The 18,104-nt window shown below is 40.8% G+C and overlaps 1 protein-coding gene across 1 annotated transcript in view; it reads right to left on the reverse strand.

Moving 5' to 3' along the window:
* The window catches only part of nphp4 (nephronophthisis 4), a 171,591-nt gene that overhangs the window by 83,969 nt on the left and 69,518 nt on the right, over positions 1–18,104 (reverse strand). The window contains exons 8-9 of the mRNA XM_061074644.1: positions 17,662–17,840; positions 12,863–12,998 (exon numbers count right to left, since the gene is read on the reverse strand). Of these exons, the coding sequence (XP_060930627.1) occupies positions 12,863–12,998; positions 17,662–17,840 (315 nt within the window). The remainder of the gene's footprint in view (positions 1–12,862; positions 12,999–17,661; positions 17,841–18,104) is intronic.

The following is an 18,104-nucleotide window of genomic DNA, read 5'->3' on the forward strand; positions in this document are numbered from 1 at the left end:
TTCTATACGTGTAAGGCTCTGCTTTTCATCTTGAGATATTTTTATTCTTTTTGTATTTTTTTTGTTTGCGTCTTAGAAATGGCACGCCCACTCGCTCGGGGTGAATCCTCAGAGAATCTCCTGCTGTGTCTCACATTGGCTCATTCACACATTATCCAGAGCTTTTACAAGGGGGCTGGCAGGAACAACTCCTGTTCAGATCGTCCACACAGGAACATCGCAGCAAATATTGCAAGAATTGTAGTGGAATCTTAAACAAAGGTTCACAGACCACAAGATGATCCTTCTGTCTGAAGTGACCCCCTGACTTTTCCTCTTGTGCAATCAGCAGGCTGGCATTTTAGTTACACAGTAAAAGACCATGAAATTTCATACAGATATCTGTTCTGCTCAGGAGGAATTGTAATAACTTCGGGGACCACTTAACATTTCCTCTAGAGCCATTAAAGGGTCAAAATTTTATTCTGCTCAATACTCTTGGTTATTACCAAATACCCACCAAACTAATGGCATCCCATCAGCCTGAGTGAGTCTTCTTGGTGAATCAGTTTTAAAAAAGGTTAGCATGCTAACATATCAAACTAATTGATCTTTAATATGTAAAACATATAGACCTGACAACAATGACCATTTTTACAATAACATCATTATACTTTCGACCTCATTGATCCACCTTAGAATCTGCTTTCCTTTTAATCAGCATTACAGCCATTGTTGTCCTGTTTGTCTTTTACAGTGCAGAGAAAGTTGCCGCAAATCAAATGAAGACATAGAACTTGCTAACATCTGTGAGATAAAGCAGTAATTTTCCAATTTGAAACAATAGGTATGCGTTTAACGGAGAGCGGTAACATTAAGTTCCTGATATGATTATTAATCCGCCCATCAGAGCAACAGATCATATATTCCTCCTCAGGAAAAAATGAAAATCACCTGAAGATGAAGATGAAGTTGAGGATAATGATAATGTGAACGATGAAAAACAACTTCCAAATCACAGACTGAAAGTAAATGACATTAGGAGCACGTCAGAGTTGTACAGCAACAACTTTTCCATAAAAAACCTGTCAACATCGTGTGTCAACACAATAACTCATCCTCCTTACGTTGTCCAATTAATCTTGTGATGATATTTTCACCGTCGATGAGAGTGATGATTTTACATTAAAGCTCTATCAAATGTAGAGTGAGCGCGTCTGGTTCTGCACGTGCATCTGATTTGACATTTTGCCAATACAGGAAGCATCATCCACATACCAGAGCATGTTTGACCCAACCAGCTTAACATGCTATAAACAAAAAGAAAGATCACTGAAGTCAACACATTTGTCAAAATGAATTCATAAAGAAATACAAAAATGGGATATTAAATGTCTAAATGTAATGCCCATGTTTATTGCCTTCTGTTAAATCATTTAATGCAATAAAGTGGAAGCTGGAGGGCAGAAAGGACTGCAGCTTTACCACCAAAGACAAACTAATGACTTTGGATCGAGGCAGAATAACAAATGTTTCAGTCAAATGCCTTTGCATGAAAAAAAAACATTATCACTACAGGATACAGACTGAAACTCAAGTGACAGATTAGGTCATATTTTCATTAGAAACATTAAAAGGGGATGGGTTTGTGCATCTGCTGTTGTTGTATGTGCAACAGTAGGCAACTAAAAAAAAGTTTTCTTCAGCTGGCTTGGTCTCAAATAGCTCTAAATGAAAATCATTCAAGACTGAGCTGGAGGTACTTTGCATTGAAGCAGGGTCTCAGTCTGAGGGCCATCCACATAGGACCATTAGATGGGCAAACTTCATCGTCACTGCCTCCCTATAGCTGCTAGGCCAATGCATTTGTCTGGAGAAGGATGGCACTGCTGGCAGCCACTGACAGGGTAAGACTCACTCTGGGCTTATCGTAGGGGGAGATTGATGCACATCTCAGTGGGGGGAGAGCTGACATTCATTTTAATTAGGCAGGCAAAATATTGTCTCTGCGGCATGTCGCCTCCCCTTGCCTTATCTTCCACTTTTCTTCTTGTTGCGAGAAAAGAAGAGGGGCCTCCAGGGAGCACTGACCTCCAGAATAGGCCACAAATCAGCTAAATATATCACTTCTGAATCCTGATGACATTACTGCGCTTAAGACGTTTGATTAACATTTAATTAACATTTCAATGACATTTCAAATCAGAAACAAACAAAAAATAGCACTGATGTCGTTGAGCTCGTCATGTGATGCCAAAGCAACATAGAAATCAAGGGAGGGGTGGGTGAGTTTCAGGATCGGTGTCACTGTAAAGAGGGGATTTTAATGAGATGGTGAAGAGTGTCACAAGATGCTTTTCATTCAGCAAACATCATTAAAGCCTGCAGAGGCCCACAACAGCTGCACACAAACACACACGATGTCCACTGAGCCACACAGAACCAGCCACTTAAGGGAAGTCACATGGAAAACACACAACAATCTATACGGCATGTACCTGTCAGCGAGCCAATTAAAATCCAAACAAGAGTCTCTTTGGCACAGAGGAGAAGTCGTACACCAACACCTTTAATAAGTCCACCCGCTACCCATGTCACTGCTGTCTGCGCCACATACTGTTTATCCTCCGTCCCCCTGGCAGTGACATCTGAGACAGAGCACGTAATAAAGACATAGGTTAGAGAGTGATATTTGTTATATAGCTCAACTACTGAAGAACCTTGTCTAACACCACATGCCTGCGCAGGTTTCTCAGCCGCTTCACTAAGCCGTTGGTCAAGATTCAACAACAGAGGGGTACTATTTATTTGGAAATTTCAATCCAAGAAACACTTGTTCTTGTTTACAAGCCTTTGCTCTAGTGGAGGCTAGTGTGATAAATCGATAAAGAACAGATCAAATCTGTCCCACTTGTCCAAGTATGTGAGCATAAGAGCAGAACAAAGACTGCCTGATCTTACATGTATTACTGATTATACTTAAAGAAGGAACAGACTAGCGTCATCCTACAATACAATAACACACTGTTCTTTCCAGGTCTGTCAGATGGATTATCAGTGGGTGAGGATGTTGACTCATTTGCCTCAGACATGTAGCTGGAACATCAGTATTTTAGCACATGATCATGTAAGTAGCCATTTAAGGCATCATTTAGCAGATCCATTAACAATGTTCTCGCTTGATCTAACTAAAGTAAGCTGGATGAGCATGCTAGCGACAGCTGATCTAATCTGTTAATGACAGTTGTCATTTCAGTCAACAATCTTGACTGCGGATGGGTAGAAAAGACAATCCTGCTTTTGTCTAACACCTTCTGAAACAGCTGCTCAGGGGGCTGGGCCCAGCTCACTTGCAGACACATGTCAATGAACGAATAACTTAAATTACTGCCCTGCGGCTGTATGCCTCCACCAACCTGTGAAGTTTCAGTCTACATGTGAGGTCCCCCTGACCTTAAGCCACTGAAATCTAATCAATTAATCTTTGATTCAAAGTGAAGATTGGTCTAAATTTGAAGGAATAACCCAAAGGCAGACTCGAGATATCATTTTCAAAAGGCCATATTTTGTGAGGTCAACATGATCTTGAACCTTTAACCTTTATCCACCCAAATCGAAACAGCTAATCTATGAGTCTAAGTCAACATTTGGGCCAAATTTTCAAGAATGGTCTCGAAGCCTTCTTATGATAAACAGTAGAAAAACAGAAAGCGGGAAAAAACCTCGAAAGAGCTTTGCGGCTGAACCGCACCTGAACCACAGCTGGTGTGGCAGGTCTGATCTGTTAACATGGGTGTGAAGCACTCTTGAGATATAATGGTCACAAGAGTGGGATGGACAGCCAACCCGAAAACATTATGCAAAAATTGAACCACATATATCTAGCATAAACACAAAGATGGCTTGGAATTCTTGCTATGGCTTAAATGACGAACTCCAGTTGCTCACCATTATGCTTCTCTGGCAACTTTTTGCAAATGTTCTGCTCCTAAGGTGAAATCCACCGTCTCTGACTGTGTTTCTCTCATATGTTCATCGTTCTTTGAGCTCTTTATAGCATATAAGAAATGGGCTTGCTGCCAAACTTGATCACATGTCTGCATATATCCATATGAGGGCTTAGAAAAGGGTAAAGCATTAAGTATGTTCAAAGGTCATGCAATAATGGCTAGACTTCCTCAGAGACTCAGTAATGGACTATGCCACTCAACAAGCCTAGTCAGGGTCAAAGTAGCACAACATGAAAATATGATGCGGGGGTGACATGTTCATCACAGGTAGCGCACTGGCCCAGCCGAACCCATTTCAGTACATGACACATACCAAAACTGTCAACATCTTTTTTCTGCAACACAAGTTTGATGTTGTGTAACACCTCAGGAGAGAGTAGCCAATTACTGTTTTGAGAATGTCTGACAGTCTCTCAGCATCCAAAGGGTGGTCACTGTGAGGTTGCCACCAAGTATTCTCTCCCAACATGTCCCTCTCTTCCCCCTCTGTCTATTCATCTATCCTTCCGAGGATGTGACCTACGAGAAGTCACTCATTCGCCGTGTCAGTGTTTCGGATGACTGCAGCTGTCACGCCTCCTGACAAATTGTTTGCCGGCAAAAAAAGGCAACGTCATATGAGCCAGCAGTGCCTCCTGCCTTGATTCTCCCCGGACCAGCCCCCTCCATTAGCGATGAGCTACTGCTTGTCAGCGCGGGAAAGGCAGACAACAATAAGCCCCATCGTCTTGCATTAAGCCGCGTGCGACTGTATTACACGGCTCAATTGATGAGCAGTGCCAGGCGCTGGTTGAGGAGAGGCAGGGATTGGCAAGAACGGATGGGGCGGAGATGTCTCAGATCAAGTTGCAGCGGGGCTAAATTGGCACTGACAGATCACAATTAGGAGAGTCCCAGTCGCCTCACATCAGCTGTCAGTGACCCAAGTATTCTCAAGTGAGTAAATGATGTACCGTGGAAGGTGTTCTCAGTGGGTAACTGAATGGATGATGGGCCTTGATGGCTACCGTTTTTTTTCCCTTAGTCAAATCGATGAGTATGTTAAGGAGATGAGAGAGGAGCGACTTCAAAGGTCAAAAAAATATTTTATAAGTATTCATAGCAATAACCTTTTTTCCTAGAGGCCTGTGGCAGGGCTCATGTCGTCACTGTTGATAAATAGAAAAGAAAATTATTGTATAATCGGTTTCTTAAAAATACCTCTGTTCATTTCCAAAGAATCTAGTGAAGTTGACCTTGACATGATAACGAATGGTTGCATATGGGTGGGAATGACCGTCTATGGCCTTTATCTTTCTTTCTTGGGCTTTTCATTGACTCATGGGACCAGATGCATCATTGCAGGCTCAAGGCAAAATCTCTGTCGACACACAAAGATAGAAATATGCAAAGGAATTGTTTTTGCCAGATGTATGAAGTCGTGCTCAATGTTTGTTTTATAAATCTCAGTTAATGTGGAGCTGAGCAGTCATGCACAAGCCTGTGTTCCACTTTCATGGGAAATGGCCGTATACCATACATCTAGGTCCAACAGAGCCACAGTGGCTGCTGTTATGTATGAATGTTGCACACAACAGAAGTGTTGATGAAGTGATCACATGTAAACTGTCATGAGCAGCTTTCACTGATCATAGTGAAGGTAGCTTGTGTTTAGAGCGCTTACATCAAAACAGAATTCACAAAAAGCAAACTGATGAATGAAACTCTGTGTGAAAACCACTGAATACAGACTGTGATTCTTAGAGGGGGATGTGGCCGTTGAGCTTTTAAATGTCATCTTTGCTGTGAATAAAAAAAAATATATTGCATTCCATTCCAGGAGGCAGTAATCTCAGAGGATAATGTCTTATCTGGGTAAAAGAAACAACCACAAGAGAGGTAAAATCCAAGTTGTGGCACAGGTAGTTCGCTTTAAATGACTAAAATGTTAATAATAATAAAAAAATACCGTGATTTATACCACAAATCAATAAAGTACATAAGTGAGTAGTAAAGTAACAAAAGAGTGAGATATTTTTTATATATTATGGCGTCATAATTACCCAGAGGAACATTGAGCTGACAAACTAATTGCAGCTGTGGAACATACGTTCAACCTGCTTTTCTTTTCCATCCACAGCTGCTTCAGCTTCATTATCCTTCTGTCCTTCAAGTCTTCCTCTGTAGCAGAGTGATGTGGAAACATGGCTGCAGCGAACACAGGAGGATAGACGTCCTCTGTGTGCAGCCCATCGAGACATAAGCACTGAGAGGGATGCTGGCTAATGCAATAGAGCCCTTGATAAGAAAGGGAGAAGAGACTGAGAGGATAAAAGAGAACGAAACTGCAAAATAGGCAAGGACAGGAAAGGTAGTGGACCTGGCACATTTGTCTGCAAGAAAAGTTGATTATTTGAAGTTCGTTGAACTCAGACCCCAGCTGAGAACAGCCTATCAGACAAATCCCCAGTTCCTCTCCTCTCCCTAGCCCCCTTCACTTAAACTGTTATCTCCATCTGTCTGACTTCTGCTAAGGACCGTGAATAAAGTCCGATCAAAGGCTCTGAGAGGGAGACAGTGAGCGAGAGAGAGTGACCCAATCATAACTCAAAATCAAATAATACCAAAGAGCACAAGTGACGACACTGCAAGGTTTTCAATCCCCATGACCGAAGGCAATGGGAGCAATGGGATTCTGTAAAAGGAGGCCATCCTTGTTCTTTGTCTTACAACGAGGATGAGGAGTAGTCAGGCTTTTTAACACGGCGAGGAGGAGACGTGGGCAGCCTCAGAGCGTCGAGGGATTGCCTCTGTGTTGCACTGGAGTGTTTTGAGAGAGATCTCGACAAAATAGTTCTACTCTTTTCATCCACCTTAGCCCCCTCAGAATACATCAAAAGACATAATTCTATTTAATCAGAGGAGCGAACAACAGAACAGGCGGACTGAACCTATCCAAGCACAGAGGAGGTGAAGCACCAGCCGCTCCCCTCAAGTTGCACTACACAGCGCCATCTAGTGGCGATCCACGCAGTCAGAGGCAGAGCAACATGGGACATGATGGAAAAATTATAGAAAACAGGTCCAGTACACTACATTATACAGCAGTCTTAATGGCCCACTCATGGTTGAATCCAAAAACACACAATAAGAATACACAATAAGTGCATGAGGCATTTGTTTGTGCCCACTGCTCCTCTGAAACATGCGTATCATTATCATTATTGAAACCATTCTGCAGAATGACAGAGTATATTATATTTAAATACATCCTTTGTACTTTTATCTAATTTTATCGTCATTTATTATTCCTATATAACTCTTTACTTGCTATTATCCTTTGTTTCTATAATATATTATGCATTTTATTATATTTATTCTTTTTTCACATTGCATTAAGGTGTTAACCAATACTTCTATTTTTCAGGTACAACTTAACAGCCTTTAACATTTACACCTTCAGCTTTTAAGACCAAACAAAATAAATCTGCAGCATGTGTGATGAGACTGTGAAGAAACACCTGAAATGATTCAGAAGAGGTTCCGCCAAGACTCAGCCATGATGATGCAGTAGAGCCTTGGAATATGTTAGACTCAGCGAGTATTTTTTACTTTTAATACTTTAAGCATATTCAAAAGTACTTTCTCACTTCTACTAATGAAAACAATTTGAGGCATTTTTACTTTTACTTGAGTATGTTTTCGTCTATTTATTTGTACTTGAACTTCGGTCAAGTGTTTGATTACCTTCTCCACCAGTGAATCACACATTGTACAAACATGCAAGTTGTTGTCTTCATCTGTAAATAAACAAATGTCTTTTGCACTCTGTCACTTTGCTAAATATAACATAATTACTGATTTAAATTGTACACATTGTACATCACCATCACATTTCATTTGTTCATGGATTCACTTTCTTCCAGCCTTTGCTATATAACTAAATGTCATTTTCAGACCCAGCCACGGCCTCCTGACCTTTCACCTGTTCTTTATGTATTTATTCTGTCAGATTGTACTTTTCACACCTTTGCAGACTTCTCGACTGCTTTCTCTGCCTGCTCCTTTTGACGTGTTTATCTGCCTGTGCCCTGACTTCACCTACTGTTTGCCCTTGCCTTCTTCTGCCTGCAGGGCCAAAATAAAGGTGAGCATTTTTTAACTGTTACCATTGTCTCCGAGTTGCGCTACTGAATCCTTCTCAACCTGAGCTGTGACACATTGCATTAATCCAAGTTCATGTGCAGTGGCCCAGGACACTGCACTGTATATAGCTCTCTAATTTGAATGTACTGGGGCTTTTTTCAGTGTATTGTTTACTATCCTCTTATACTTTTATCTGTGTATATATATATATATCTTTGTAATTGTGATTCATGGTTTAATTCTACGTATTTTTCTTTACCTAGCAGTAAACTCTTATTTATCTTTATTTCTGTTGCAGCTGTTAAACAGTTTTTCCCACTTGGAGTCTATGCCGTGTTACATTAAAATGTAATACTGCAATGAATAGCTATATTTAAAGTATTGATGTGTTGTTATTTTTTGACTAAATGGTGTTAGAAAATAGACCCAAGTCCTAGGCCAAAGCCTCTGGTGCATAAACAACATCATTGATTGTCTTCTCAGGTGCTTTAAGTTTCAGCAGAGCTCCACAAGGGCCTGAGAGGTTTTACAGGGATCAGATATGAACCTCTGCGTTTATGGTTCACAGGTGGTGTCAAGTGGTGTTAAAATGCTGTTAACAGCTGCCTGACCTAAAGCCACACATCGTAGTTCAACACAGCTATAACACCTCGGAGGCATGACGTGTCTGAAACCTGTGACATAGTACACATGTACATCTTGGTGGTGAAAGACGCACAGACTTAGGGTAGCAGTCGACTGATTAAGGAGCCTTCTGCGAGATGCAGTGGGTGGCTGGGTGAGATTTCGGGTGTCATGGCTGCTGCCGTCTTCAATACGTCTTCTGACGTCTATGAAAGCCGTATCAGTCAACACCCAAGAGAGATCGGGCTCCGGGTTAACACTCACAAAACAACATATGCGCACATCAGCAGCGCACAAACACCCAATCTGCTTTCCCATACTCAGACAGAAATTACCCTCTACCTGCTAAATATCTGTCATCTCATCAAACATTCATGGCAGAGAAGGTGTTGAAGTCGAGTGCTGTACCAGATCTTTTTTGTCACCCACACAACAGTGTTTTCGCTTTGCTGTTCTGGGATGATGACAGACATCAGTTTGATGGTTCTAACGGGTTTTTAAGACTTTCTCAACTTGGATCAACTTTTTCCAATAAAGGCAACAATCCCGTCAGGAGCAAGAATGTTCGCAGTGAAACTCCTGGCAATCTGTCTGTCTAACCGCTTCACAGAGATATGTGTGCGAGGTTAACATTTCGGACTGGGGTAGCATAGGTGTACTAGAAAAGCTCATAAAGTGTCCAAAATGGAAAGCATTCATCCTCGGTGGAGAATAAATATGCACACAACTTTACGCAGCAGGTTTATTAATCTCTAGTGCAAGTTAATACTTCAGCTTTATAACTTCTTTCCCCACCAGCCCACCAGCTGCTTTCTTCCAACTTCAACAGAAGCCACTTTAAAAACAGTATGTAAATTTGGATTGGAAATGTAGTATACAATATGACAGTATTGTAACTGGCTTTTGTCTGCTATGGCAATGGATTCGCTTGGCATTCGCTCCAGAGTTGAATGACTCTGCAGAAAACAAAGGTTTGAATTGGCTCCGGTTCCGATCGGCAGCGATGTAAACATAACACCTAGGAGAACAAGCTAATTTGACGATTCAGCAAGGTGAGAGCCACTCAGTTTTCGGGAGGGGGGGGGGACCATCATTAGGCAAACTCCTCGACCGGCAATGACAAAGGAGTCAATTGGCAATTCTTAAGCAGAATTAGCTGCGTTTAAAAAACCTGCGTGTACCTGCTTATTTTGATGTAAAAGGGATATCAACAGATAACATAAATCTCTGCTCTTCAGTCGTGAAAATTACAGTCTTTGGTGATTCTTCAGATCTGGGTGTCTGAGGAGAGTCATTGAAGACAGTAAAGTCGAGTTTCAGAGACAAACTGCATCCAAAAAAGACTGTGATGAGCGAATCCTCATTTGTTTCATGCTCTTTTTGTAAAACATGTTGTTTATCACATATACGATCCAGTATGTGACAACAGGTCTGTGGAGTAAACACTCTCATCCATGGAATGGGGAGCCTGTCTATTTTCAACAGACTAAGAAAAGACATATGAATACACTAATGCAAATGTGCCGTAGTGCTCTGTTCACCCGAGTGGCTGCTTGTTTTTCTGCTGCTTTTAATTGGTGATCGTGTGACCCCCCTGTTTGTGTAAAAGACAACATCATGCAGTAACACAATGAGAGCCCAGCCTTGGCATGCATTACGTGTTGAAGGCTCGCCCACGCACCTAATTACCACAGTCTTTCTGTGGTATTCCACGCCATGAGCGCTTGTTAAGTGGTGCGGCTTGAATTTTGAAATTGTTCCCCCCCGCGGATGTGTTGACTGTGTCAGCGTGCAACAGGTGCTTGCTGCTGGTCGGCTTGATTCAGAGAGACAGTGGTTGCACAAATTGGAATTAAACAATCACATTAGCATGATTTTAAACTCTTCTGACATGTCTCTGAAAAAACATTTACTGGTCATCGTCACACAAAACTCTAAGCTGTGAGCTGCACATAGTATCGATATGTTCTACAACAAATATCTCACTTATATTAAATCCTCCTCTTTAAAAAATGGCACTGAAAAACAATCAGTGAAAATTATAAAATGTTTGATTCAAGCCTAAACCTAATTGAAGGATATTAGATCAACCAATCAGAACAAAGGGGCGGGTCAACTTTAAATGACAGACAGCCCTTCAACCTCATCTATTACAGTCAGCTGCAGAGTGAGGGGAAATTACATGGACTGACTGAATGTTGATATGTATGAAACACAGGTCTGGGTATTGAACCTCAGTGTTTTGACCAGTACTGACAAAAACAGTAGAACAGGAAAATATTATTCAAGCAAAGCTCTGGCTGCTGTAAAGCTGCTTGTGTAATCGGAATATTAAACAGTAAACACATATGAGAAGCTAGAAATGTGTTGTTAGAGGTGTCAGACATTGATATACATATATTTTCAGTTCTGACATTGAAGTCAGAGTCACATCTGACTTGATATGTATTAGATTGTTTGAGGCCAATGCAAAGGCTTAAAACCTATATTGACATTGAAAGCCTTATTTAAAAATGCTACATTTTAAACATATATTCTCTTATTTTATTGACTTTTTTTCATCTGGTGATCAAAGTGGTCAAAGTGGTCAAAGTTTATAAAACTAATGAAAATCATATTTAACTCACTCTGAATAGAATAACAATAGCTGAAAGCTTTTACACTGAAAACAATTGTCAGTCATGTCAGACAACAGATTCAAATCGAGCTTGTACTGAAAAAGCTGCCGCGCCAGCACTGACAGGAATGATTGTACAGTCGACCTACAGGAATTAAGTAGTGATGCCCATAGGCTGTATTGAGTTAGGTCGAGTTATTTAAATACTCCACAATCACAAATTTGCCTCAGGGGACTTGTGTACAGCGTCGGGCATCTTCTAACCTTGAGGCCTTTACACACCAGGGACATCACAACTAAACAAAGCTAAAGTTGGAAATATCTGCTTGTGAATATTTCTCATAACTACAATTCACACTGAGAGCAACTCACATTTGCGAGAGCTTCAACACTTGTTCAATAAACATTACCATCCTGTGATAAAGATCTTTAGTAATTAAGTCAGTAAATTTTATTTAGTGTAGCACCTTTCCCAGAGCAAAGCACAAAATGCTTTACATAATTATATTAACGCTATAAAAGTAGTAATAAAAAAAAAATATAGGCAACAGAAGGACAATAAAAATGTATGTTTTCAAACACTATATTGCACAAAGCGGGACAAAGGTCAGTTTGAATTAATGGGGATTCAGCTGTCTTCTTCTTTTCTTTTTTCTGCCCACTTGAAAAGAGAGAAGGGGGATTGTGGGTAATGCAATTTAGAGAAAGAGAAGAAGAGTTACAGGGTCGGTAACTCAACCACGGGCCCAGTTCTGAAGTAAGTTTAGGCTGTCTGTGGGACAGTTGAGATCCTTCTGCGTATGCTAGAGCCGCATCTGAGGAGGCAGTGGATCAGACCAGGATCCTATTCACCGTCTGACAAGAAGTGTCTGACAGTCTGTCTGCAGGTTGTCATATAGCTTGAATTACTATATTGTACAGTGATTGCGTCCTGGCTTTATTTGCAGCCGAAAAGCTCCGGAAAATTGTCGGGATGAGAAAAACAAGTCAAATATTAAACACAAGGACAAAAGGCCCTAGTAAAGATCTTTAGACCCTGGAGTTAAAGCTTACTAGTCATTGCCACTTAGTTTCTCACTGTAGCCAGCAAATCCTGTGGTGGTGTGAGACAAACAGCATCAGCAATTGGCTGAGACAGCTGTCAGTTAGGAGAACAGGCTCCAATAAAAACACTTTTTGAATGAAAGACCTCACAATAAAACGTAGATAACCCTCCACATGAAAAATGTGTGGATAAACAGGGGGGATCAGAGACAGAATGAGTTTTGGTGAAATCATCATGATTTGCTTTGTTCTCATCTGGTTCCTTCATTTAGCCGAGTGAACGTGTGTGTTTGCTTTAGTGTTCTTACATCAATCCCTTTAAAGATCTGTTTGGGTTTTAAACTTTAAAATGAAAAGATCATTCAGGTTGGTGCTTCTTTCTCTGAGAGGTGGGTTTTCAGGCTGGGACCTGAGTGAGGGTTAATATTCGGTCCTCTAGGCATTTTTTGTGCATCCCTCTTACCATAGTCTCGCGCCCAATCGGAGCAGAGAAGACATGCTCCAGCTGGAAGACAATTGCCAAGGCCTGATGATTGGTCATCTTGAGCTCCAGGCTGCTGCGAAGGCCCAGAATCTGAGGGAGTGGTGAGGATGCAGAGCTGAGGAGAGAGTGAAGACAGACACAACTAATGAGTGAAGGGTGTGTTATAAGACAGACATAAGAAAAAAAGCTATGATCGAACGCCTTAAAGAAGACATCTTATGCTCACATCTCTATATATACAGTCTATGGCTCACATTCAGATCCTGAATTATTAAGCCCCCCCCCCCGAAAAAGGCAGAGTCTCCTGTCATTGCCTAATGTTGTGATTGGTCAACAACTTTCCCTTGACTGCGTTCAGCCCTGAAAAAAAAGCAGCAAAACAATTAAATGTTAACTGTGGTGCAACTATGGAACCTGGGAAGGCCACTCTTGCGAGAAAAAAAACCCTCAGAGGTAAAGGCCACGTGTGTTAAATACATGTTTAATACTTCAAAATACACCCGATGTTACAGTCTCTCCTTTCTCCGTCTGAAATAGCTGCTCCTAACACCCTCAAATGATGCAAACATTGTTCGGATCATACAGAATCCATTGTGTACACTGTCTTTTTAATACGTATGGGTTTATATACTCTCAATGTTTATCTCACACACCCACCAGATGACAGAAAATGTACCTAGAAGCCTGTTGCACACTGTTTCAAGCAAACATGTTGTTCGATCCAGAAACTGTAGCAAAATGTGGCAAAAATATTTTGGACTACTGCTGAGATATTTCAGGAGCTTTGAAATTTACAGATCTTTTCCATACACAAAATAAACTACATCATAGAAGATGAAAGAAAAACGAGAAAAGCATATTGGGTCTCCTTTAAAGTTATTCATAATAAAAAATAACAACGTGTCAATAAAATTCCAAGGATTTTTTTAATAGAGCAATAACTCCACCAAACCAGCACCCTGGCATATTTGCATATTTGCACCAGCACCGTAATAAGCATATTTGAATATTTGCACTACTGCACAAATTGAACAATTTTTTATTATTTATTTTTAATTTCTTTTTCTCTTTATCTGTAAAGATATATATTTAGATAGATATATTTTATTTTCTATTTTAAATTTTTGATATTCTATTTTATTAATATTCTATTTTATTCTATTTTATACTATTTCTATTTTAATTTTTTTTTTTTGGTTAAAATTACTGAGCATTGCTTAAAGAGAGCCTGTGACCCAAGTATTTCATTGCCAGTGAGTGCTTTGTGTTATCTCTGTGCATTTGACAATGAAAATCTTGAATCTTGAATCTTGAAAAGGAAAATCAATGTGTTGGAGGATTTACACTTGTTTGCTAAATGTTCCTTGGCAAGCGCCGGCTTCCTGTGTGAGCCGTGGAACAGCGCTGTGGGTATTCCTCATTCACAGTTTGCATACACCATAGGCGAGAGCATACTGCAGACCGCTGGCATGTCATGAGGTAGGGCAGAGCGCTTTTTCTTTTTCCGCTTCATGGACTCTCTGGGGAGTGGAACAGGCGAGCACTTCAGATTTCTCCTTTTTTCTTCTCTCTTTCTCTGCTCGTCTGAAAGCAACAGGCATAACACAAGTAGGACAGACTGTCGACTCTCTGTGGTAGCATCAAAAATAACCAAACAACTTGATTACTTCCTACACTGGTGTTATCGTAAACCCAACCACTTCTAGACAAGCACTGCCTTTTGTAATGAAACAGAGATGCAGAACGTACAGTTCGACGTGAGGCAATATGAGCGTGATGACAGTGGTAATTATTATTATTCATATAATACCATAATTGAGCACTGATTGTTGGTTTGTATGTGATTGTATTGAATATTCATTTGCATGTTTGCGCACTCTTTCCCATGCAAGTAACACTTAATCATCCACATAATTAGCACATTAGATAGTGTCTCACTTGAAGCAGCAAACACAATGCATTCTGATTGAGAAGAGGATCTGTGAGTCATCTGTTGCGTTATATGGCTTATTTTACTGACAAGGCAGCAAGGTGAGAAAGCACCTCAGTTGTCTGTGCGTTGGTGACGTCGGTCATGACGACCCAGGGAAAGAAACAGGAAGGAGAAGTCCTCTTTTAGCCTTTTTAAGCTTTTGTGGCTTAACCTGTGTATAAAATACCTGTTTCTACCTGCTGATTTTGGTGTAAAAGAGGTATTGCTTAGATTTAGGGGAAAGTGTGGAGGAGTATCATAAACTACATCCTGCTTGTCTGCCATCGCTGGCTTCTGACAGCATGTAAAGAGTAAATAGACTTAACGGCCTCACTTTACATTGCAATTCACATTCACCCAGGTTCATAAAGTCTTTGCTTTGTCTGACACCCACACATCCCATTCAAACAATTTGGCCAATTTGGCATCCAGTGTCTTGCCCAAGGACACTCGGACATGCAAACTGGAGGAGCCCAAAATCAAATCATCGACCTTACGATAAGTGGAAGAACCCAATTTACCTCCTGAGCCGCGGCCACCGGACAAACGTGTATGTGCAAACCATTATGCTTTCAACCAATTTGGTATCTTGCAGATGCTACTGTCACACCCCTCATGGTGGTCATCACTAAGGCAAGACGGATTTAAAGCACAGTAAAGTATCACAAATATGACCAGCATTTATAATGCTTCATCTAATTGTATTTTGTTACAGCTGCTAATGTGCTTCTCCAAATCTCAAACCTTATCCAACTCCACTCTACCATTCTGAAGCTCAACTGAATTTGTAAATATCATCCACACAACAGCATGACAGCGTAATTGAATGCTTTCTTGTGATATACTCTTCCCATCAGCGACTGGGAGAAATATGCTCGTGTTCGAGGCATTACACACCAGCACGATGTCACTGAAACAGAGGCTAAACAAGCTTTTCTGCTCAATGGCTCACTGATGCACCCGGACAACTCATTGATTGAAATTGCTTGAAGTTTACTTTTGCTTTTCACAACACGGTCAGAGATTTGCTCGTTCACAACAGTTAAATCCATCAAGTACCTATACAGCTTATCCTTTGAGGGTACTGCTGTGACACTGAGTGAACATGGTGCAATGGGGTATTTTTGACAGTTGGTATTCCAAAAGAAGAATGCATTACAAAAAATTAGGTACCTGAGGAGTTCGGGCTTTTTTACAATTAGTAAAGCCCCAGTGACCCACATGCAGATACGTCAAATTTAACAAAATAAAGGGCCATGTCTTAACAATGTAATTCTACACCGAACAGTCTGGTTCATTGAAAGCAGATCCACTTCACTGAAGAATCTCATCCGTCTAATAAAATTAGATTTAGGATCACTGATGCATGGTAATGCGAGAGTGAAATTCTCACCCAATATCTCATGGAGCCGTTGGGGTGGAGTGATATCTCCTTGAATTGTTATGAAGCACTAAGATGCACTGGAATGTATTGGGAGGCTGTTTTATGAGGGTGGGAGTGCGTATGCTGTGGGATAGGATGTAATTTATGAGGTGGAGGCTGGGTTAGGGCATGGGAGGCCTTATCAGCTATACAGCTTTTATTATTTGAGCAAAGTCAGTGGACAACTAACAAGGTCGCAAATTAAATATGAACATAATGTTTTGTTCCCGAGAGAAAGCATTTAAAATATTATTGTGTGTTAACCAGCTAACCTATTAAAGACATTACGTATTTTTGCAAAGCCTATTTGGCTGTCTGCGACTTGATAAGATTCGGTCACACTTGATTGAATTTGATGAAGTCCTAATGTTTGATCTATGCGGTAAACAAGAAATTGGATTAAAATTTGACTTTTCTTTTATTTGGCCTTTTTTGTATTGGCAGGATGGAGCCACATTATAACTAAGAATATATGTGTATGTACAGCCTTACATGATCTTACGCAGAAAAGGACGGTTTGAACCACTTCCACACATAGAGGGTTATAAGCCTTTAAAATATGAAAACTATATCAGAGTGGTACTCATTCTCAACCAGTACCCTGAGTTTAAGTATCAGACTGGCTTTCGTGGAGAAAACTCAGATCAGTGCCTTCCTAGATGACAGAAGAGATTGACAGCAGATTCGTGGAGAAAAAGAGCAACCACATGTCTGAAAGGATTCAAGCTCAACTTCAAGCAGGCATGTTCACTGCAGACTTCCTTCAGAAAGGGTTCACTGCTCCTTTGCATTGACTCTACAAGTCCCTGAAACAAGCTGCACCAGAATTAAACCCATGGTTGATGTATCTGTGAAAACTGGAGCATACGAGTCCACAACACCTGCATATTTATCAAACTTTGAACTGTCCTGTATGGAAGCAACTGTGCAGGAAAAAGGGGTTGAGCTGATACATCTGCCTCATCCAGCAAACCTGGAAAGTAGGTTTCCTGTCCTCCCATATGATTAATACCTGCCCATCACCGACTTCATGTGATGAGGGAAACAACACCAAATATAAAGCAGGAGGAAAATATGAAGCACATGGACACCGTGTAATAATAAGGTACAATACAATGGTGCATGTTACGCTTTTCCAGAAATATGGAATAGCATATTCATTGCAACCTAGCAGTTTTGCTGACTTTATTACATAAACTTTTCTGCCCTAGTGCTTGTCTATCCTCAGAAGTACCTGCGTCTGGGGGGCTGATTAAATATCATTAAAAAATAAGCACTGCTGAAAATATTTTTGCACATCTGGGGTTTTTGTTTAACAACAGAATTATGTAACCCAGAGTAACAGCTCCAGCGTAGACATATGCATGTGTTTTCTCTGCTCACCGGTCCAGGGTGCTTTGTTTGGAGGTGCTGTCTGCTCGCCCTCTGCCTCCGGAGGCCAGGGGCTCCAGCACCACCACTTGGGGCTTGTCGAGGAAACACCAGCCGTTGTGGACACCGACATGGAGCCTCCTTTCCTGGATGACAACTGCCTTCTGTGTCCCTTCAGGTCCAGGCTGTTTCTGAGAATCATTGAGAAGAAGACAGGTGTTATTAACAACAAGATACTAATACATCTGGAATGAGCTGCAACACAGGTACCAACAACAGATTCCACATTCCAACATTGGAAATATTACTTTCCTTCTCACTGTATGGTTTTAAAACTGGTGTCCACACACTCTGTTTGCTAGTGCAGATACCTGCAGCCATATAGCAAATCAGACATATTAATATCCTCTAATGTCTTTGAGAATCATTGCATCATAATTAAAAACACCATGAAA

This window comes from Limanda limanda, chromosome 7, assembly GCF_963576545.1.
Source record: "Limanda limanda chromosome 7, fLimLim1.1, whole genome shotgun sequence".
In the NCBI taxonomy this organism is placed as follows: Eukaryota; Metazoa; Chordata; class Actinopteri; order Pleuronectiformes; family Pleuronectidae; genus Limanda; species Limanda limanda.